This window comes from Taudactylus pleione, unplaced genomic scaffold (genome assembly GCF_031769625.1).
Source record: "Taudactylus pleione unplaced genomic scaffold, aTauple2 ptg000954l, whole genome shotgun sequence".
Taxonomy (NCBI): Eukaryota; Metazoa; Chordata; class Amphibia; order Anura; family Myobatrachidae; genus Taudactylus; species Taudactylus pleione.
The window spans coordinates 767,946-791,929 of record NW_028285355.1 but is presented as its reverse complement, the minus strand read 5'-3'; the positions used below and the strand labels follow the sequence as shown (position 1 = coordinate 791,929).

General features: G+C 46.8%; 1 protein-coding gene across 1 annotated transcript in view; it reads left to right on the top strand.

Moving 5' to 3' along the window:
- The window catches only part of TENM4 (teneurin transmembrane protein 4), a 677,831-nt gene that overhangs the window by 603,592 nt on the left and 50,255 nt on the right, over nt 1-23,984 (top strand). Inside the window, 4 exon segments of the mRNA XM_088459938.1 lie at nt 8,858-8,977; nt 15,979-16,240; nt 21,597-21,864; nt 23,379-23,522. Of these exon segments, the coding sequence (XP_088316064.1) occupies nt 8,858-8,977; nt 15,979-16,240; nt 21,597-21,864; nt 23,379-23,522 (794 nt within the window).

Here is a 23,984-nt window from a genome sequence, read left to right as displayed (position 1 = left end):
AATTACTGTCACGGCTTTGGTACAGGAGCCGCCCTGGGCTTGTTTCGCCAAAGCGCTTACAACCCTCGTGGGCCAGTTAGCTCCACAGCCTTCGTTCGCACAGATGGGATTGTCCCAGCAGTCAGTGGTGTCGTCACCCATGCAGGGTTTCCCGAGACAATTGATGGTACCCCGCAGTCTCCCTATTTCCCCTCCTCGGGTCTCTCAGGACCCTGCGTGGATAAATTCACTGACAAGTTCTGTACAGCACTTGTCAGACATGTTACAAGGGGAGTCTGTGTTGAGGCCACATAAGCGGCCGATAGCATCTCTGTCCGCTCCTTATGAGGATGACGACGTGACGTCTGATGATGGGGAGATTCTGGATCTTTCTGACCAGGAACCTCTCCGTACTAAAGAATCGGACGCTAGGTCCAAGGTATATGTTCCTGGACTTATTCGGGCAGTCCGCACAGCTTTAGTGATTGAGGATGAAGATCCTCCGGTGTCCAAGTCTAAATATGCCTTTTTTAAGGATATTAAGGGTGACGCCACAGTGTTTCCTCTTTCGGGTCAGTTAGTGGACCATTTAGAGGAGGCGTGGAAACATCCTGGCAAACGGTATCAGCCTCAGAGACGCTTGGCGGTGGCTTATCCGTTTGCGGATAATTATTTTTCTAAGTGGGAATCCCCTCCACAGGTGGATTCTCATGTGACATGCCTAGTTCGTAGTGCCACATTGCCCATGACCTCCATGTCTTCCTTGAAGGATGCTACGGACCGTAAGGTTGAGATCTGCCTAAAGTCCGTTTACTCCCCTGCGGGGGGGGCCGCTAGGCCGTCTATGGCCATTTGTTGGGTAGCCAGAGCTATAGAGCGCTGGGCTGATAGTTTGGAGGCGTCTTTCAATTCCGACTGTTCGGTTGATAGGCAATCTCCGGGATTCGGCCACTTATATCAATGAAGCGGCTTTAGATATCAGTACCCTGGCGTCTCGGATTTCTTCGGCAGCTGTAGCTGCTCGTCGCACCGTATGGTTGCGATCTTGGAAGGTGGACGCTGATTCCAAAAAGGGCTTGGAAACTTTGCCTTTTAAGGGAGAAGTTCTATTTGGTCCGGATCTGGACAAAATTGTAGCCACGCTGGCGGCAGCCAAATCTGCTTGTCTCCCGTCTGCTGCAGTTCCTTCCAGTTCAGGTACGTCGTTCTTTCGGCCTTTCAGGGCCCAGGGTAGGCCTAAAGCACAGTCTTTTCCCCGTCAGGCTGGCCCCAAAAAATCGGCCAAGCCCCGGAAACAGGCCTGGAGTACCAGACGTCCGGCCCCTAAGCCAGATGTCAAGCCTGCGGCCTGACGGTCCGGGCCTCCCTTCGGGGGATCCCAAAGTGGGAGGCCGCCTGCTGCAGTTCGCCCAGTGTTGGTCGGTTACCACAACAGACACTTGGGTTCTCGAGGTGGTTTCTCACGGGTGCGCCCTCTCCTTTCGGCATAGGCCCCCGTTTCGATTCTTCACCACGGGTCTTCCATCAGAACGGAACAAAGCCTTGGAACTGCGGAAGGTTTTGCACACTATGCTCCAGGCTGGAGTTATAGTGCCTGTTCCATTCTCCCAGAGGGGCCAGGGTTTCTATTCCAATCTGTTTTTGGTGCAGAAACCCAATGGGTCGTATCGTCCGATCCTCAACCTCAAAGCACTCAACAGGTCTTTGCGGGTGCAGAGGTTTCGGATGGAGACCCTACGGTCCATCATTCTGGCGCTGGAACCTGGGGATTACATGGTGTCATTGGACATACAGGACGCTTACCTGCATGTCCCTATTTTTTTACGCCAACAACAGTTCCTCAGGTTTGCAATCCACAACGACCACTTTCAGTTCCGGGCGTTACCTTTTAAGCTGGTGACAGCACCTTGGTGTATTCACCAAGGTGATGGCGGTCATTGCGGCTTCCCTGCGGCTGCAGGGAGTCCGCATGTTGCCGTACTTGGACGACCTTCTGTTGGTGGCAGGATCTCCAGAGCTCCTTCTACACCACTTGGACCTGACCATTGCGGTACTGCAACGGCACAGCTGGTTGATAAACTGGCAGAAGTCCACCCTGATCCCGTCTCAGAGGATTCTGCACCTCGGAGCCTTATTGGACTCCGGACAACAAAGGATCTTTGTGACGGGGGAAAAGATCTCTGCCTTGCAGTTGAGGGTGCGCAGTTGTCTGCAGAATCGCCGTGTGTCTCTGCACTTGGCGATGAGGTTACTGGGCTCCATGGTGTCAGTATTCGACATGGTGGAATATGCCCAGTTTCACTCCAGACCTCTGCAGCAATTGATCCTGTCCAAATGGAATGGACTGCCTCAGATTCTAAAATCCCAGATGATGGTGCTCACTTCGGAGGCTCGCCTGTCCCTAGCCTGGTGGTTGCAGACGACCCATCTCAACAAGGGTCGTCCGTTCTGGGTGGCGAATTGGGTCCTGTTGACAACGGACACCAGTCTTTGGGGCTGGGGAGCAGTCACGGGTCCACACTTGTTCCAGGGCAGGTGGACTTGGGTGGAAGCAGAGCTTCCAATAAACATCTTGGAGCTCCGCACGGTTTTCAATGCTCTCCAGCAGGCACATCGGGTTCTCCAAGGTAACCAAGTGCAGGTCCAGTCGGACAACGCTACCACCGTGGCATCCATAAATCGGCAAGGAGGAACCCGAAGTCGGGCGGTTCTCGTAGAGGTGTCCCGAATCCTGGTTTGGGCAGCGGACTTTCTCAGTCGCCAGGACGTTCATACGGGGGAATGGTCTCTGCACCAGGACGTCTTTCAACTTCTGGTGGACAGGTGGGGTCTTCCAGAGATCAACCTCATGGCGTCACGGCACAACAACAAGTTGCCGGTGTACGGGTCTCGCACAAGAGACGAAAAGGCGTCTCTGGTGGATGCTCTGTCCGTCCGGTGGACGTTCCGGTTTGCTTATCTGTTTCCTTTGTTTTCCCTTCTTCCACAGGTAATCCGGAAATTCAAACAGGAAGGAGGGACGCTCCTGTTGATAGCTCCCGCGTGGCCCCGGAGGCACTGGTTTTCAGACCTCCAGGGACTGTCCGTGGACATTCCTCTGCGGTTGCCGTTACGCCCGGACCTCCTGTCACGGGGTCCTTGTCTTCACCCGGACCTGACTCGGCTGTCTTTGACGGCGTGGCTGTTGAGACGGCCATGTTAAGGTCCAGGGGGTTTTCCAGCTCTGTAGTGCAAACAATGCTAGGGGCTCGGAAACCATCCTCTGCGAGGATATACCATCGTGTGTGGCGTACGTTCTTCCAGTGGTGTCGGCCGAGAGGTTATGCTCCTCGGGAGTTCCGTCTGTCTAGAGTGTTAGCTTTCCTACAGGCGGGACTGGACCATGGGCTTCGCCTTGCGTCTCTGAAGGTGCAGGTGTGTGTCCTATCCGTCTGGTTCCATCGTAGGATTGCTGAAATCCCTGATGTGCGCACCTTTATGCAAGGTGTTCTCAGAATTCAGCCACCTTTTGTTCCACCGGTGGCGCCTTGGGATTTAGCTGTGGTCCTGAGGGCTCTCCAGGGACCGCCGTTTGAACCACTGGGCTCAGTGGACCTCAAATGGCTGACAGCTAAAACAATTTTCCTTCTGGCCATTGCTTCGGCCAGACGTGTTTCTGACTTAGGGGCTCTCTCATGTAGACCCCCTTTTCTGATTTTTCATAGGAACAGGGTGGTGCTGCGCACTCGTCCTGGTTTCCTTCCTAAAGTTGTTTCCAGTTTTCACATCAACTAGGAAATCGTTGTGCCGGCTTTTAACTCACCTGATCTTTCAGTGGGTGAGGCCACTTTGGACGTTGTGCAGGCCTTAAGGTTTTATGTTGACCGCACTTCTTCGTTTAGGAAGTCGGACGCCTTGTTTGTCCTCTATGGCTTCTGTAAAAAGGGTTGGCCTGCTTCAAAGCAAACTTTGGCAGGCTGGATTCGTATGGCAATTTCTGAAGCTTATCTTCATGATGCCTTCCGGTTCCTTCCTCTGTGAGGGCTCATTCCACTTGGTCTGTGGGTCCTTCGTGGGCTGCTCGACGTGGTGCCTCTGCAGTCCAGATCTGCAAGGCTGCCACATGGTCCTCGGTCCATACCTTTGTGATGTATTACGCGTTTGACACCTTTGCCTCTCAGGATGCTTCCTTCGGGCGGCGAATTCTCCTTTCAGCACAGGAGCGTCCCCACCCTTATAGGATACTGCTTTGGGACATCCCCAAGGTATCCAGTGGATACCCTATGGACCCTGAAGTAGAAAATATGAGATATGGTAAGAACTTACCTTTGTTATCTCTATTTCTACGAAGTCCATAGGGTTCCACAGGACTCCCGCCCTGTCGCACCTGTGCTGCAGATGGGTTTTGCTCTGGTCACCAGTTTTTCCCTCTCCCTCTGGTGAGAATGTGTCTTGTGTGTGTCCAGATCTTTTTTTCTCTCTTCCTTCTCCTCCGGCCTATGGCTTGGTACGTAACTGAAATGCCTTGGCTCGGGGGCGGGGTATAGGAGGGGGGACCCTAGTGCATCCTGGGAGGCTGAAACCTTAACTCTATGGTACCCGATGCCTGACGTCATCACCTATACCCCAAGGTATCCTGTGGAACCCTATGGACTTCATAGAAATAGAGATAACAAAGGTAAGTTCTTACCATATCTCATATTTTGTGATATGGAAAGGTACAATAGTGTAAGTTCTTTTATTATTATCCCTGGGCATCCAGTGACCACAGGACCTTCCAATATCTGTCCCCTAATCCTGCATGTATGAGTGTGAAGACTGATCACAAATCCCCTATGGCAGTAAGCCGGGATAGCAATAATGTACAGTACTTATTCAAGTAATAAACTCTGAATTGCTACCTCAGTAAAAGATGGTTTTGCACCTGCTTGCACTGAGTGGCAGGTAGGCCGAGAGTTGGATATCCTATGATTCCAAAAATATATAGCGTACTACAGCGATGGGCATCCTAAAACGGCCACATCTCTCATCCCTCAGAACGTATAGACCATCTTTATGATTATACACTAAGTAGTGTATTAGTTTTATAGTACATTGATATTCCTAATGAACAACAAGATCATGATTGTATCATTAAGTACTGATTATAAGGCCACGCCGTGTCTGCAAAGTATATGAGGGCTACTGCAGCAGGAATGTAGAGAGGGACAATTGTTAGTGTGTCCACTGCAAGCTACAGAGTGTTTTATACCGGTGTGACGTATCGTGCTGCAACTGGGTACGAACGGTACATAGGCAAACGCAGGGGGGGGGGGGGTTTCTGGCTGCCTGGAAACCCCCCTTTCCAGCCCACACCATGACCACAATAGAAATAGTAACATAATAGAATTTTACTAGTGCTACATGTTCTTCTCAATATCACAAATTAAATAATTAGCACCACCTGTGGATCTTTTTAACATGTATCATCCAGTAATTAATAACCTGTGCACCAACTAGGAGATCTGGAAAACATGCACTGTTAGGGATGCACTGCTATAGAACCCAATTTGTACATATATGTCCAGGGCAGTGCTAGGGTTATTCTGCTGCTCCTCCAGACTCCCTGACTTGCTCTCATGCTCTAGGATTGTGCCCACTTCTCAAATAAAAAAACACTGACCTCAGGCAGGATGGTCCTACTGCTGCATATAATGGGTTACTGTGATCACTGGTCCTGTATATGCTGGAATTATGACACACAATACACTATATGTATGAGGCATATAATGGGTTACTGTGATCACTGGTCCTGTATATGCTGGAATTATGACACACAATACACTATATGTATGAAACATATAATGGGTTACTGTGATCGCTGGTCCTGTATATGCTGGAATTATGACACACAATACACTATGGATGAGGCATATAATGGGTTACTGTGATCGCTGGTCCTGTATATGCTGGAATTATGACACACAATACACTATGTATGACACATATAATCGGTTACTGTGATAGCTGGTGCTGTATATGCTGGAATTATGACACACAATACACTATGTATGAGGCATATAATGGGTTACTGTGATCACTGGTCCTGTGTATGCTGGAATTATGACACACAATACACTATATATGAGGCATATAATGGGTTACTGTGATTGCTGGTCCTGTATATGCTGGAATTATGACACACAATACACTATATATGAGGCATATAATGGGTTACTGTGATCGCTGGTCCTGTGTATGCTGGAATTATGACACACAATACACTATATATGAGGCATATAATGGGTTACTGTGATTGCTGGTCCTGTATATGCTGGAATTATGACACACAATACACTATATATGAGGCATATAATGGGTTACTGTGATCGCTGGTCCTGTGTATGCTGGAAATATGACACACAATACACTATATATGAGGCATATAATCGGTTACTGTGATGGCTGGTCCTGTATATGGTGCAATTATGACACACAATGCACTTTGTAGGACGCATATTAAAACTAGTTAATTATACCCCTTTTCCACCTAAATGGGAGTTGGAACAAAGTTCCTATCCGGATCAGACCCGGAATTTTGCCGGCACCGACTCGGGATATTCCCGAGTCAGCGCCGCTCACACCGCAGTCAGGTCTGCATGGACCCGGCTTTTGCGGAGTGAAAGTGGTCGCTTGGAGATGACGTCATCTCCAAGCGCCACTGAAGCCGGACCAATCGGCCGGCTAGCAGCGCACTCCAGGTCATCGTGACCCGGAGTGCGCTGTTCTCAGGGCAGGGTTTCACGGGCTACGCCCATGTTAAACCCTGCTAGTTACCTGGGTTGGATTGCCGGGTCACTCTACCCGGCGATCCAACCCTCACCCCTTTTACACCAGGGAGCTGCCCGGGTTAACCCTTCAAAAACCCGGGTTTTATCTCCGGTGTAAAAGGGGTATAACTAATTCTGCCCTCCTCATAGACTGGCCACACTCATTCTATAATCAAGCTTTTGGAAACCCCCCTCTAGAAATCCTGCGTTTGCCAGTGCGGTACATACATACAGATGGATCATGCAAGCACCATGGGTATATCTCAATTATGGAAAAGTGCTGCTGGTCATTCTCTTTTTATCTGTCGATGACACCAGCAGGATGGAAAGCTATTCACCATTATTAGTGACACGTACACTATAAAACACAAAGGTGGGTTATTATCAGATGCGCCAGCAGACCCTTATGTAGACGTCTGTATAAGCCCGCTGCCTCTGTTTATTACGTCTACAAAGGCAAAAAAAAGAGAAATACAATGACTTCAGCTGCCCCCCCGCAGCACTGCCGGCCTTTGTTTATTAGTCTTTGACCTCCATTGGGGAAAATCTCATCCTGCAGAGGATATGAAACCGCGCTGCGCTGGTTTGAAGTTCGGTTATTCGTCTCTTTGCTGAGTTTGTATTCATGTCTTATCATCTGAGCCTCCTTTTATCAGTGTGATCTGAGAAATCTGCTCAGCCCGGCTCCAGTTTCCTCTATAAGCACAATAAATAATGCAGAACTCGGCCGTCCTAAGGGAGAGGCAGGTAGGCTCCGCCGCTGAGCTGTCCCAGGTGACGCTCTGAATTATTCTGCATTTTGTTCATAAATAACGTCCTGTCACAGATGGGGATAAGGTCAGGGGCGATTGGGGAGATGAAGGAAGCTCGAGTCCCTCTGCAGTATATATACGTAAATATGTTTGCACAGGGATAATTGATCCCATATTTGGACATGATAATAAAACATTATCTGTTCTGAAAATTGCTTTTGAATATCAGAGATCAGAAATTCCATAATATGCGCAGACAAAGGGAATAGGGGGGGGGGGGCTTCCAGCAGATCTGCAGAGTCTTGTAATACAGATGTGTCCTCATTGTTGATGCAGGCACGCCAAACAGCTGCTATTGGCGCTCCAGGTTCCGTATGACTCCGTTTGCGCCGAGCGTCTGTTCTGAGTTTGAATCTGTATATGAAGCGAAACGATGCAGCAGCCGCGGCTTTTTTTCACACATAGGGCGGGATGTACTAACCTTGCTGTATACATCCCGCCAGTCACCGCAGAAATACTAATTCATATGTACTAACATATGCAATTAGTATCGCAAAGGACAGCTCTTGCAATAAGAGCTGCCCTTTGCGAAGCAGCCGATGCCGGGTGACGGGGTATCCGTGGGACTCCGCCCCCTCCGAGCCCCGGGAGCTTCCTGCTGGTCACATGTGCAGGAAGTCCCGGGCTCCTCCTCCTCCTCCCTGCACCCGGAAGAAGATTAGGAGGAGGCGGGGCAGCCAGGAGGAGCGCGGGCCGGCACACAGGAGGTGAGTGGGGGCCGGTGCTGGGCGACTGCGAGACGGCAGCAAAGCGTCGGGAGCAGGATGCGGTAAGAAGCCTATTGGCTTCTACAGGGTAACGCCAGAAAAACTTGGTGTTACCCTCTGCATCGAAAATCGGGCAGCCAGGGCTTAGGGCCTGATTCAGACCCACTCGCGAGCGGCTGTCCGCTCGCAAGTGGGTCGATGGTGTGCACTGCGCATGCACACGACGGAGGGAGCTCCGTCGTGCGCATGCGCGACGAGCGAAGGACTTTCCTTCGCTCGTTGTGTCTGATCAAAATGGCTGACTGCACCGTGTCTAGGTGACAAATCCACATTGTACATATATAAAAAGTTGATTCCGGTCACCTCATACATCCGTGAAGGGCTGTACACCAATGAGGACTGGGCTGTGATACCATATATTGCCCTCTTTTATAGAAATTAAGAGATTATACCCTCAGGGCCCATCGATTCCTATACCATTTTTAATCTGTACATAAATCTCAGTGTATACAGTTGTTTTTCTATGTGTAATTCTAACACTAGGATTTTTATTTTTTTAAATCTTTTTCAGGCATGCGTGCGTCATACGTGGTCAGGTGATGACATCGGATGGGACGCCGTTAGTCGGCGTAAATGTCAGTTTTGTCAATGCCCCACTGTTGGGATACACCATCAGCAGACAAGATGGAAGGTAATTATAAGCAGAATGCGTTTGGCAGTGCTGGAATGTAAGAAAGGTCTGTGGGGTGTTTCCTCGGAATCTAATTAATTCAATGGAATAGCTTCCAAATGCCATATCAAGGGAAAAACTAGGCCATGCCCCCAAAATCCACTTTTTGACAGAACTCCATCCATTTTGCCTGCAAATCTAGGCCATTGGGAGGTATATGGAGAGACAGACAATAATTAAATATATATAAGTATACACCACCCCCTTGTTTTTTAATACTTATTAGTATATTATGGGGCATATTCCATTCCAAGCGAAAAGTCCCGTACTTTTCGCATGCTGAACTTTTCGCCGACATCGCTGGTTTTCAATGCGGAAAAATATCGCGCGTGTGCCCGCTTTTCCCCGTATTCAATTAGAAATCGGCGAAAACTGGATCCGGCGAAACTGTAACAGGCGAAAAGTGCTGTCAGATTTGGTGAAATCAGCCTGACACCCCCCAAAAGATGCACTGACATTGGGGTTCACTCTAGTTACCCCCGAATAGGCCTGCTGAAGGTATTTGGGGTACTTAAATGCTCTCAATAGCTGCTATTTCGCGTCTTTGCATTAGTGGTGAAGAATAGTATTTAGCAGGTTTTTTGGCTCAAAATAAATAGTCCTAGCAAATTTGGGCTACCTGAAAATGGGTGTTAGAATATTTTGCTAAACTGTAGTTTTCAAAATAGTTAAAAATCCACCTGCCGCAAGCACCTGCAAACACCTGGGGCTTACTTGGGGACCCCCCTGGAGTCTATTTCGCTATATTTAAGTTTGTCCCCCAACTTTGGACTTTTTCAGCCCCCAGAACGAAAGTACTTTTTTGGGGTGATCTAAAGACTTTTTAAAACTTTTTTTTAATGCAGTTTACCTTTGGGGGGCTGTACCAAGGGTGCAGGGGGGTTCCCACGGCTTTGCACCCCAAAACCCCAATTCTGCACTTTTTTTCGATACCTATTCATTGGTCCCATTGCATTGAGTTTCCCCACCGGCGAAAACTCTTCGGAATTGAATACGGCGGAAACTTTTCGCATGGCGAAATGACGCCACTCTCGACACTTTTCCGCAGAAAGGGACTTATCGCTGCTAATTGAATATGGCCCTATATTGTAGTTGTGGAAGTTGCGACCAGCTTTGTGCACCGTGACGGACGTGATATCTCACCAGTAACCTGTACAGGGACCATATAATCCTTTTCCTTTTGCAGACAAATCTACCAGCTTTTCCTCTGCCCCTAAAACTCCCCGGCCGCTTACTTCTGTCATTGTGGCCCGGGTGCATCACTATTCATTCTGTATTCTGCTTTCTGATGATTTTGCCCCACGTGCATTACTTTACCTCCCAACATTCATAAATGTGATCCGCCCTCAACATGCCCACTTTTCAACAAAACTCCGCCCATTTCTAGGCTAGGTCCGCCCCTTTATGAAGCCTGTAAGTCGGGACTGTTCCGCCAAGACTGGGGCAGTTAGTTGTGATACATTAGTATTATTATTACCATCTCTGTTTCCTGTATATATCTTCTGGGCTCATCCCTGATACAATACTCTGTTATCACCTCCCCTTGCAGACCATCATTAACTTCAGAAACTACTTTATTAAACAAAACCAAACTGGTCCCCGTGGTTCTTGCAGTGGCCTCGGTGGAGGGTTTGGAGTTTAGGGGGGGGGTTGTCAGAACGTGACCTCAGGCACGAGTGCTGTGTGCGGCACGGTAATGTATTGCACAGCTACTGTGCTGCTGATCATTAATGGCAATTAGCACCAAAGAGCCAAAGAGCTGAGACAGCCCTTCCTGACTTTAACAGCGCTGCAGCAGAGCTCACTGGCACCCAGGAGGGGGTCTTTCCTATGGACAAGCTGTCAGGAGTGAAAATGAAATCTCTGCACCCCCTCCCCATGCTCTAAATACAGGGGCCCTGTGCCCGAGTGCAGAATCCCAGTGTGTTTCAATACCCCCCTGCCGAGATCTTATTGATGAGGAATCCTGCTGGCCATTGACAGGCTGGAGTGTGCGGGGAAGATGAGCTGTGTTGTTAAATTATAGCCACAGTACAATGAGGTCAGAAATATGGGTGATACAGAATCTCTGCGTAATCATAAAATAGCCCAAGGTGCACTGTATTGTATCAGATGAAAAGACATTGTGAGGGTATTTTAAGGATTTTTTAATGCTCATCCAGCATTAAAAAATCCTTAAAATACGCTCAAAATGTATTTTCATCTAATACAATACATGTTATCTTGGGCTATTTTATGATTACGCAGAGATTTTGTATAGTCCTGTGTTAAGATTCCGTTTTTGTAGCTCTGCTAAGTTACACGTTGCAATTAGAGTTTTTGTGTGTGTGTATTTATTTTTAGCGCTACCTTATGCAGCGCTATACAAAGAATATTTGTCATTCTTATCTGTCCCTTCCCACAGCACTGAAATCTTCATAAGTCTTACTGACTGTCCTGCTGTCCCTATTGAAAATGTTCTGTAGAGTTTTCTTGATGTCATGAGGAATTTGAATGAGAATAACTGAAATGCTCTGCTTTGCCGTTTGAGATTTTTGGCTCCTAAAAATACTGCAATACGATATGCTTCGAAAAATTCTTTACGCTTCAACAGTACATTTACGTCTATGCTTCGGGTTGGTTTTCCTGTAATAATATAAAATAGTGGCTGCTCAGAACAACTTAATGGTCTCTCAAAGGTGCTTGAAAGGGGAGGGACTAGAAAAAAAAAAAAATGTCCCCCGAGCATACTGCAAGAGACCAGCAATAAGAATTGACTACTACATGTTAATTAGGGATGTGCAGGCTCGGATTAGTTTGGATTTTCCCGCCAAATTCGGATTTTTCCCGGCAAAAAATCGTATCTCGGAAAGAGGCAAATGTCATCTTTCATGGACAAACATCATCTTTCATGGACTTTTGTCAAGGATTGATAATGTTTGTCCATGAAAGATGACGTTTTGCCTCTTTCTGAGACCTGATTTTTTGCGGGAAAAATCCAAACTAATCCGAGCCCGCACACCCCTAATGATAATAGAAATCCAGAGATCTTTGTTGCATATATTTGCAAAGATATGTTTAAGCCATCCGGGCCGCGTCAAGGCGTCTCTGTACCAGTGACCCTAACGCTACATGATAATAGCACCCACTTTGGTTCATATAATTGCATACTGTTGTGCCACATGGTATTATTAAATACATTAATATATTTAAGTTGAGAGGCAACTCACCAGGAGCTACCCCAGAATCCTCCAAATAGCACTACAGGAACCAGCACACCCTCCCAATGCTGGTCCCATCCATGCCTCTCAGAACAGTAATATAAAATTAGTGGTTTCTCAGATCAACTTATTAGTCTTCTGTCCAGAAATATCAGTCTGCTGATCTCCACACAGATGTGAGTGCACCTGTCATCTCTCCTCACAGCGTGGGCAGCCATTTTGTTGGCTGCCGAGCATGCCACCTATGAACTCCCTAGAGCAGTGGTTCCCAAACTTTTATGAATGACAGCGCCTTAGAGTATCAGCAATTTTTTTCACTGACAAAAGTTTCCTGTTGTGGAATTCAGCAAACAAGATGAAATGAAGTAAATTGTGCTTTTATGTCATCCTTGGGTTCAGTTATGTGGTGGCAGATAGGGCCGCGCCTCTATATGTCTTCGTATTTTATGAATTGCAGCCACCAGCACTGGTTATGCTTATGCCGTTCACATTTGATTTGGTACTGGACCATCAATCCATGGCAGCTCTGCATGTGCCCTGCAGCACCCCAGGGTGCCAGGCCACCCAGTGTGGGTACCACTGCCCTAGGCTCTAGTTCTATCGCTGAGGAAAAAAAGCAGATATACTATCTCAGCTACGAAGCCTGTGGGCCTGATTCAGAGATGGACGCAATGACTAGATTTACACAGCTGAGGGATTATCTGTAAACCATGCGTGCATCAAGGTACATTACCGTTATCGTGCAAAGCTTCTACGGGGGAGGCAATCGGGAAGCCGACTGCCTAAATACCGGCAGCCGGCTTCCCGACTGTCTTATCCCGGCATTGGTGAAATGCCGGGCATCTAGATATAGACGCCCGCATTTCCCCGACGCTGGGAGACCGGCACCCGGCATCACGATCGTAGTGATGCCGGGCACCGCGAGCGGACAGCCGCGGGGGGGAGGGTTAGGTTTAGGGCTCCCGGGGGGGACTTAGGGTTAGGCACCCCCTGGGAGGGTTAGGGTTAGGCTAGGGGGAGGGAGGGTTAGGGTTAGGCACCACCGGGGGGGACTTAGGGTTAGGCACCCCCCCGGGGGACTTAGGTTTAGGCAGCGGGGAAGAGGGTGGTTAGGGTTAGGCACTTAGAGGGGGGATTAGGGTTAGGCACTTGGGGGGGAAGTTAGGGTTAGGCACCCCTAAGGAGGGTTAGGGTTAGGGGGGTTAGGTTAGTGGATACTTACCTATCCACGATCGGGATTTCCAGCGCTGTCGGGCTTCCGCTGCGTCGCACTCTGCTTCTGTCGGGCTGCCGCTGACTGGAATCGAACCGCCGGCCATGCGGCTGACGGTATTTCATACCAATTCCCTTCTACGGTACCCACAGTGTGATTGACAATCAGGGAGAGTTTTGGGGAAGGGGGTGTCAAAAATGCAGGCATGTTGAGACCATTTTTAGGGCGTGTCTGTGATCCCGTACGCAATTAAAATGGCTCTGGCGTCTCAGTACATGCGACCATTTTGAGCGACCTTAGGGTTATTTAGAAGGCCGATTATCGAAGGATCTGCTATCGATACGGCGTCTTTGTACGCAAATGCTTGGATTTGCAATGCCGTAGGTAGGCGTCTCAATACAAATCTAGGCGTCGGCTACATTTGCATATATGCGCACAGCAGCTGCGTACACATTTTCAGCTGCGGTGGAATAAATGTATATCTCTGTGTACATCCCTGTATAGGGGTCCCAGGGCAAGATAGATGGTGTGCACAGCGCTGCCCTTCCCCCAATCCACTGCCCCTCCCCCAAAACATATCTCTAAATCAAAAATGGCCATACCGTCAATCTCCTAAAAGGGATTCTCCTAGAGGGATGACATTTTTGTGTGCGCGTTTTTATTCGGAAAACAAAAGTTGATACTGTGCAATTGCAAACTTTCTTTAAGGTGCCAAACCGACATCCAGATAACAAGTAGAGTCAGGTTTTGTACAAGACTAAGGGGCGTATTCAATTAGAAGCGAAAAGCCGTTTTCCGCGGAAAAGTATCGCCGATCGTGGTTTTTTCGCGTGGTCGTAACTTATCTCCAAATTCAATTCCAGCCGGTTTTCGCCTACGCGGAAAGTCCATGCAATGTAATAGGCGAAAAATATTCACCTAGGAATAGCAGGAGAAAATAAGTGTACATTTTTTTATTTTGGGGTGCAAACGTGGGGAAACCACTCAGAACCTTTGGGGCAAACCCCCTCCCCAAAGCACAACTGTGTAAAAAAATTCTGTGGGGAAACTTAAGAACACCCTAAAAAAGTACTTTCTTTTTGGGGGCCGAAAAAGTAAAAAGTGGGGGGGACAGGCTTAAAAACTAGCAAAATAGATTTCTTAGGGGTCTGCAAGGATGGGTCAGGTGTTTTTGGGGATTGCAGGTGCATGTAACAGGTGCGTTTTTCACGTTTTTTTTTTTTTAAAACTTAAAATATGCTATCACCCATTTTCAAGTACCCCAAATTTGCCAGGACTATTTATTTTCACCCAAAGATACTGCTTTATGCCATTCTTCACCACTTTTACAAGGACGCTAATAACAAGGATTTAAAACAACTTCAGTACCCCAATTAGTTTTATTAGGGCTATTGGAACACTTCTACATTGACCCCCAATGTTAGTGCATCTTTTTGGGGGTCCAGACTGATTTCCCCTATTCTGACAGTACTTTTCGCCTGTTCTGCATTTGCTGCTTGCCGTTTTCACCGGGTTAGGAATAGGGCGAAAAGCAGGGACACGCACGGTAAGTCTTCGCGTCTAAAACACGCAATGTAGGGGAAAAGTCGGTAAAGTGGAACTTTTTTTGCGGAGGCGAAACTAATTGAATACGGCCCTAAAACAGAGGTATTTGTATGTATGAGTAGGACAGATTTCTCTAACTGGTGAAAAAAATTTTGATTCAGGAAAACTGCATCCAGATAATTTTTAGAACTGTCCCTCAGTCCCCCTTACATTGGATCGGTCAGAGTTTTTGGTCGTTGTACAGCAGTGTGACATGTTAAGCCCACCAATTGGCACCTAAATGGTTAAAAAGCGTCTATTCCAGATGGTTAGAAGGACTCGTTATAAAAACAACCAAAAGCCACAGTCAACAGGATCACCGCATCGGTAGTTGACGGTAGTCAGGAAACACTAATTTCCCGATGATTCAGCTCCTAGGACTGCGGCCTTGATAATTCCGAGCCAGATGCCCAGTGCTTTTCAGACACCAGCAGATCTGCTTGAAAAGCCATAGCGGCATGCTAAATAGATTTTTATTAGCATTCAACTGGAAACGACTAGCATTAATGGAAACGCATACTGGAAAAGACATGTAAAACTGTCACGGAATGAGATAAATGTGACAAAGAAGAGGTATAAGGAAACATCTGGGAGTAATCACCATAAATAAGTTATCGCACCATGAATACATTTGTTCGAGGCCTTGCGGGGATCTTGGCGTAACAGTTGCAGAGGCCTATTATATTTGATAATTACCGAGCAGTGTTTGGGCCATTAATGCAATCGGGTTATGTCGTTTACCAGCTGATTACAGATACAAGGTTATGTAACCCTGATAGAAGACATTTGTAGTTAAATTGGTTGAAATGTGTAATAATTACCCAGCTAATTACAACGTCAGGCGGATATTGCAGGTAGCGGCGGTCAGTACCTACTATTACCAATATAATTTCACTTACATAAAATAATTTAACCACGATTTCTAACGTGACCTCTTAATTTATTTATTTTTTTCATGCGAACAGCTTTGATCTCGTCACCTACGGCGGAGTCTCCATCACCTTCCGGTTTGAGCGGGCACCGTTCACCACGCAGGAGCACACTCTCTGGTTGCCGTGGGATCGCTTCTTTGTCATGGAGACCATCACCATGAGGCACGAAGAGAATGAGATTCCCAGCTGCGACCTCAGCACATTCGGCAGGCCGAACCCCGTGCTCTCTCCGGCTCCGCTGACCGCGTTCGCCAGCTCTTGCGCAGAGAAAGGGCCGATTGTGCCTGAGATACAGGTAAAATACATAAATGCTTTTTTGCAGAGGTGGTTGTCATGTTTAGCGTAACCCTCGAGAGGTTCTTCGTTCAAAACGTACGGCTCGTCGAGTCGGTGTCTATGATAATTCATCCGTTAATGTCCAGGTACTCAGTAGCCTATAGCTGATACTTCATTCTCATTGTATGGCATGTGCAACTGTCACTTAACACACACACTGTGGGGGAAATTTATTTGAGAAATTACAGTTAGGAGCTGATTAGTTGGTAGTTTATCTCTCTCTACTTTTATCTCTCTCCAGGCTTTGATATATCTTCCCCTTAGACCGTGACAGTGCCTCATGCCTCAATAATACCGCTGGTTCCTATTAATATGCTGCATTCTTAGGAATATTGGTTCTGCCCATGAAATGTGATATCACTACTTAACGATGAATTGATTAGCAAATTCTCATTGACGTTTCCTATTTTATTTTTTTTTGCAGTTAGCGATACTACTAGTTCTTAGTGATTTTATTGGCTGAAATCTACTGGACATCATTTAGGAAGCAGGACATTTCCAAGGCATAGTGCACAATACCCCTTGGGGTGGGGGGTGATCACTTACCTACAGGATTTGTATTTGTGTTGGGATTCTGACTGTCGGGATACAGCTGTCAGTATTCTGACCACCGGATCCCGTACCCAACCCTTTATTAAATGACAATAGCTTTATCCATTGTGGGGCTAATGGCGATTTGACCGCAAAACCCTTTTGTGAGGCGTATTCACACTGCACATGCTCCCGATATAGACACACGTAAGTATGGGTGTTGTAGAGCCATGCGCATTTCAATCGCATCTTCACTGATGACCAAATGAGGCGAAACTGGGCTGTAATGGGGCGTTCTCATGTAGGCGTACGTAGGTGAAGGCGGGTTTAGGCAAATGCGGCCTCTGTGAATGTGCCTGTTTAGAGGTGTGCCTTTTGCGTATTATGGAGGTGCCAGTCTGCACTGACGATGATGACTTGGGCACACACGCAGAAGTGGTCCACTCGTCAAATGGACGAAAATACGCATTTTTTTCCCGTGCGTGCCTTTTTGGAGCAAATTACGTCCGATTTACTTCCAACTCCGCATCAGGTGCTTTGGGGAGAAGCAGTTTTGCAACCCAGAGGAGAGGGACAGGCAGTATGCAAAGAGAAATGACATTGGTTTGTCGTCTGAGCAAGTTTCACTGAAGAATCGTGGATGCATAGGATGGGGCCACCTGCTTAATGGAAGTCATTAGTGTAATTGGCTCAGGAGATGTTGAAATGGAGCAAAGTAGTTTTAATGATCAAATCAAGGACTTCCAGCCTCCTGCACAATGTTTACATTAAAGAGCGGATAAATGGGACTGTCAGGGTGATGGAAGGCTTCGCCGATAAGGAAATGAGAGCCTGCGTCACGTGTCTGCTGTTATTTACAGCCTCGGGATGACAGCCGCATTGCTACACCCTTGTCTGTCCGTGATGCTGAGCTATATTCCAGGAAGGAAGGGATCCTCTGTTGTAAAATAGAGACTGTATCACAGGCTCATGGGTGGTTTCAGGAATTGTATATAGTACCATAACGATATCGGTGCCCATTCTAAGCATTTGCAGAGATTTTGGCATACCCCCACTTTTGAATTGCTCAGACTTCATAGGATCCTGTATAACATAGAACAGGCCATTTATAAACTCTTCAGAGAGATGTGTATAGTGCACCCCTATATGAAAATACATATACACCTATACACATACAGTATGACTTGTTGCACCAGAGATGTCATCATTTGGGGGCATTTAGGAAAACTCCTTTACGTACCTGCGTGGTATTACCAGTAACAACCAGTTAGACGTTTGTTTTCATTTTGCAAACGGTCTTAGAAAAATGACATTTACAATCCCATGTTAGCACTCCTATATTAGTGTGTGGCAGCCTTTGTTTGTGCTGAGTTGGTAACAGTAAGAATTGGGTCACTGGGAACCAGTCCCATCACCGTGACATGAGGCATAGAGCTATTTGCGTGTGCTCGCTCTGAATCAGGGTGTGCGTGCGGCCTGGCGATGGTCGCGATTATCGCGACCATTGGGCTTGCGAGGAGACCCTTGTGGTAGGGTCTCAGGTCTCACAAGCCTGAGGTGACTTCCTGCTCTAATAGAGCAGGAAGTCCACTACTGACATCACTAGTGATGTCAGTAGGGCCGCCCTCAAACGGCAGGATTTCCTTCGGGAACGCCTCCGTTTGTGCAGCGATCCCCCCTCCCCGCCTACAAAACGGGGCGAGCTGTCGATCAACATCGACAGCCGCCCCGTCTTGTAGCGAGCCCCGGAGCGAGTGATTTCTCTCTCGCTCCGGGACTCGTGCGGTGCGTGTGCGCATTGGCCCACCATCGACCCACTTGTGAGCGCTATGCGCTCGCGAGCGGGTCTGAATCAGGCCCATATTGCGATGCCAATATTTACAAATTCATTGTTAATGAGCTAAAAGGCTGCATTTTTTTAATACTTCTTCATCCATAAAATGTATTTTGGATGTAGTTGTAATGATGTCGATATTGGGTTACGGGAGGGGAGGTTAGGATTGGGCACTAAGCGAGGGTTAGGGATATACACACCACTAGACCACACAAGATGGTTTGGCGACATTTCATGTGCATCGATATGATAAATGTTGATATGGCCAATACCGACATGCCAAGCGTGACTGCACTAAATAAATTGATATATGTCATTTGTATATCTGTGTGTGACCGAGTCTGAATCTGTATACACAGAGCTGCCATGCAGCGGCCGCTGCTTTTTTCACGTCAAGTTTCGTTGCGCTTTGTATTCTGACTTACACAGATATACAAATTTCACATATCAAATTAATCGGCGCAGTCTTGTGAAGCCGTTTATTTCGTGATTGTGACTAAGAGGCATTTTCAGGCACAAAAAAATGCACAGAAGACACTCGGCACAAGCCGCGTCGCACGGGACCTGGCGGTTCTCTCCCGCACGCCAGGTGTCTCCCGCTGCACGGCGTATTGAGGCTAGGTGCATGAGGACACATCTGTACATTCGCCTCGCGCAGCTTCATTTGCTGCGGATTAGTCTGCCCCGCGAAGCAAACGAAAGTCACGTAGAGCTACTTGCAAACTCTGAAGAGCGTTGTGAAAGGAAAGCAAACAGGCGGCGGAAAAATAAATGCAAATTAAATCCTCGGTGGAGGGAAACATGTTTATCTTTTCCTCCTCCTGGAAGAGTTCCGTCAGGACCTCTACTGTGAGCTCAAACGAGTTAACATTTATGTTTGAAGTAATTGTTCACTCATGGCAAAAAAAAATACACTTGCAGGCAAATCTATGAGGGACAAATTATATGGTTCTCCTCTCCGGTAACATTTCCCGACTGGTGGCTTTGTGTGGTGGTGCGTACATTCGTGCCGTCTGCTCGCCGCGCTCTTACTGGGCACTTCAGCCCACTAAGCCCTGAAGTTGTTAATCAGTGGAGAGTGGAAAATTGAGCTATATAAGGAGCCGTTAGTGTTGACGGCGTTCCAAATATTGGTACACAGAATACGGAAAGGCCTAATCATCATCGCCCAGTACACAAAAGGTGCTGGCAAATAAACAACGTCTTCACAACATTAAACGTAGAAGTTTCTCATTTGGACAGCTGTGCCGGCAATAATCAACAACGCCACAGCGAAATGTCAAAGAATGTTTTTTTTTTATTTTGTTTATGTGGGTTTTTTCCTGATGAATAGCAATTGCTATAGGATATTTTAGCTGGTTTAACAGAGATTTAAATATGTTTTGCGTCCTTGCCTGTCCCAGCAAAGTATTTTCTCCATAGTGTAGTCCTTCTCCCCTAGCTTATTGCACTTCCTGGCTAGCCGGGCAGGAAACGACTACGCTCGGTATGGCGAATTTCCCAGTATACGCAGAGATGGTAAAGTTCAAAGCTCGATAAATTAGGTCATATCACTGTCCCCACAGAGATCTTTGACCAATGGTTTCACTGGCATTAGCACGTTAATAAATGACCTTGATCCTTGTGCTTTACAAATAGCCCCTATAACATTTTAATTATGTAAATTGAATAATCATTTACATCTATGTTAAAGGTGTTTTATCTTTTAATTAAACATGCCCCTCACACATGCCATATCTCCCCTCACTTATAGCATACATGAGCCCCTCCCCTCACATATAGCAAGCACATGCCCCTCCCCTAACATATAGCATGCCCCTCCCTTCACATATAGCAAGAACATGCCCCTCCCTTCACATACAGCATGTCCCTCCCTTCACATACAGCATGTCCCTCCCATATAGCAAGCAATTGCCCCTCCCCTCACATATAGCATGCCCCTCACATATTGCATGCTCCTCCCCTCACATATAGCAAGTACATGCCCCTCCCCTCACACATAGCATACACATCTCTCCCCTCATTTATAGCATACATGAGCCCCTCGCCTCACATATAGCAAGCACATGCCCCTTCACTTACATTTAGTAAGCACATACCCCTCTCCTCACATATAGGATACACATACCTCCTTACATACAGCATGCCCCTCACTTCGCATATAGCAAGCACATGCCCCTCTCCTCACATGTAGCATGCCCTCCCCCCTCATATTTAGCAAACACACACCCCCCTTACTTATAGCATGCACATGCCCCTCCCCTCACATATAGCAAGCACATGCCCCTCCCCTCACATAGCAAGCACATGACCCTCATATTTAGCATGCACATGCCCCCCCCTTACATATAGCATGCACATGCCCCCCTCACATGTAGCATGCACATACCCCCCTCACACACATTCCCCCATTACTCAAGAGAGCTGGCTTTCAGGTGAAACAAGTGTATTACTCTCCATTCATCACTCTTCCAAAGAGCTATAGACCTCAGTCCTTCATCACTGAGATCCGATCAGGGCATGGAGGTACCATGGGGAAAGGGGGTTCCCTATGCTCTATATGTGAAGAGCATGAAATTGTGAGGAGGTTCTTGTCCAAGTGAATAACCCTTTATTCATTAATGGACCTTAGTCATAAATGGACCTTAGTCTTAATGAGGAAGCCTGTATCTCTCTTAGCCCCTCTGGCCACGCTACCCCTTTTCATTACCTTGCTGACCCTGCCCGTCCTTGGGTGTTAGGAATGCTGAGGTCTGATCTCCCATTGTTCTCTTACTTGTCCCTGTTTTCACCACACAGCGGAGGCAGCCATTGTGAGGTCTGCAAAAATGTTCATGAGAATGCAGCTAATCAACTAGTATAATCTTGTGTTTTCTACGCTTGATTATTGTTGTCTCAGTCATTTGTTTTTGGATTCATTTTTAAATCATGCTTATTATTATTATTTTAGGCTCTGCAAGAAGAGATTAAAATCCCTGGAAGCAAAATCAAACTGAGCTACTTGAGCACTCGAAACGCTGGGTACAAGTCTGTGCTGAGGATCAGCCTGACTCACCTCACCATTCCATTCAACCTCATGAAAGTCCACCTCATGGTCGCCGTCGAGGGCCGCCTCTTCAGGAAATGGTTTGCCGCCTCTCCAGACCTCTCCTACTTCTTCATTTGGGACAAGACTGACGTCTACAGTCAAAAGGTCTACGGACTGTCTGAAGCCTTCGGTAAGTACCTGCATGACTTACATAAAAACACAAAGGACACCTCATCCTCCAAATCTTGGATCAAAAAAGTTTCAAAAAGTTGTATCAAGTATGGAACTTGTTTTTCCTGTGTGTTCGTTTGAGAGGGATTTTCGAAACCCTGAACATGTGCACATTCCTCTCTGTGCCTATGCGCTTATTTATCCGCCTCTCACATACATAGTCAGTCACACACTCCGGAGAGTGCCCCATAGTATCACCCTGCTCTTATTTTTGAGGACGCGAACACCGCGTCCGCACTTGTTAAATAATTACCGATTGATCCGCCGGAAATCTCTGTCTCTGACGGCGGTTTTTACAGAACACAGATGCAGCTAATTTTTACATTTTAACTTGTTGTTTTAAATAAGTACAAGAACGTGATAAATAAAAGGAGTTTGAAGAAAATGCCTGAAGAGCAATAACTGTCGTAAAAAGACAACCTCAAAAAGATAAAAAAACACGTGTTAATATTTAAACCCTGGCATCAGTGTAACAACAAGACATAGATATAAAGACATAGATATAAAGTCCGTATTATGGCATGTTACTTCCTATTCCTCAGATTTACTTAGAACAGCACACACAGGATAAGAATCTACCAGCATATATAGTTTTATAATACAGTAACACCATGCATCCTCATACACCTGGGGGTAAATTTACTAAAGGTCGATTTGGCATTTTGAGTGATTTGAGGTGCGATTTTCATTCAATTTGAGAAGAGTTAAATCACTCCTCAAATCGAACTGCAAATCGACCTTTAGTAAATTCACCCCTAGTCTCCATTCTCCATACAGTGCGAAACACCCAACGTGACTGAGCTGCTCCAAGAGGCGTAGCGTACGTTTCTTTTAAATTGTGTTTTATTCGCATCACAGACGAATAAAAACTTCGCTCACAATGTACAAGAGACGCGGGGCTGCGACTTTAACCGCACAGGAATTAGTTTTATACACGTACAGAGTCGCAGATGAAGAACAGCAGGAAAAAGGCGCGGCCTCTGCATTGTAGCACTTATTACACAGGCTCAGGCGCACACCGATGTACAGCACAAATGTCGCACGTAAAATTGATCAGTGCAATCTAGCAAAGTAGTTTTGTCGCTCCGAGTTCTTTTATTTATGCAAACTAAGCCGCACATTTTGAGCGAGAAAAACACTCGGCGCGACAGAGTTGCCCGCGACCTGATGCACTGGGAGGAGCTATTTGCTGCGACTAGAGCGACAATGTATGATGGCACATCTGTATATGCACTCACTTGTAGTATAATAAGTAGCGTCTTGTCCCGTTTCAGTCTCTGGGTGTAAAGGTTTGGGAATTAATTTCCTGCAGACGTTTAGATTGTTTGACCATTGTTACTTGGAATGGTAATCGTGAGGAGAAGGCTGAAACCGGATTGGCTCCTGCCAGTATATGATGCCCCATTCCCTGTAATTGCCATCCTGGGCCGCTGTTACCTGGGCATTGAGGTAATTTTCCGCTCTCCATTCCAGTCTCTGTTGGATATGAATATGAATCCTGCCCAGATCTTATCCTGTGGGAAAAGAGGACGGCCATTTTGCAGGGTTATGAAATTGAAGCTTCCAAGCTGGGCGGATGGTCTCTAGATAAACACCACGCCCTCAACATACAGACCGGTGAGTGAAAGGACATTATTTCCTACCAAGGGCGGCGGAAGCTGGTTATTGGTACTGTATATTGTGAGATTAGGACGGAAAGAACAAGTAGCCATTACATATATAGGGAGGTGTGTGTGTGTGTGTGTGTGTGTGTGTGTGTGTATATATATATATATATATATATATATATATATATATATATATATATATATATTAGGGATGTGCAGGCTCGGATAGGTTCGAGTTTGCACGTGGAGTTCGGATTTTTCCCTCCAAAAAAACGGAACTCAGAACGAGGCAAAACGTCATCTTACATGGACGAACATCATCATTCCTGGTCTTTTGTCCAGGAATGATGATGTTCGTCCATGTAAGATGACGTTTTGCCTCGTTGAGTTCCGTTTTTTTGGAGGGAAAAATCCGAACTCCACGTGCAAACTCGAACCTATCCGAGCCTGCACATCCCTAATATATATATAT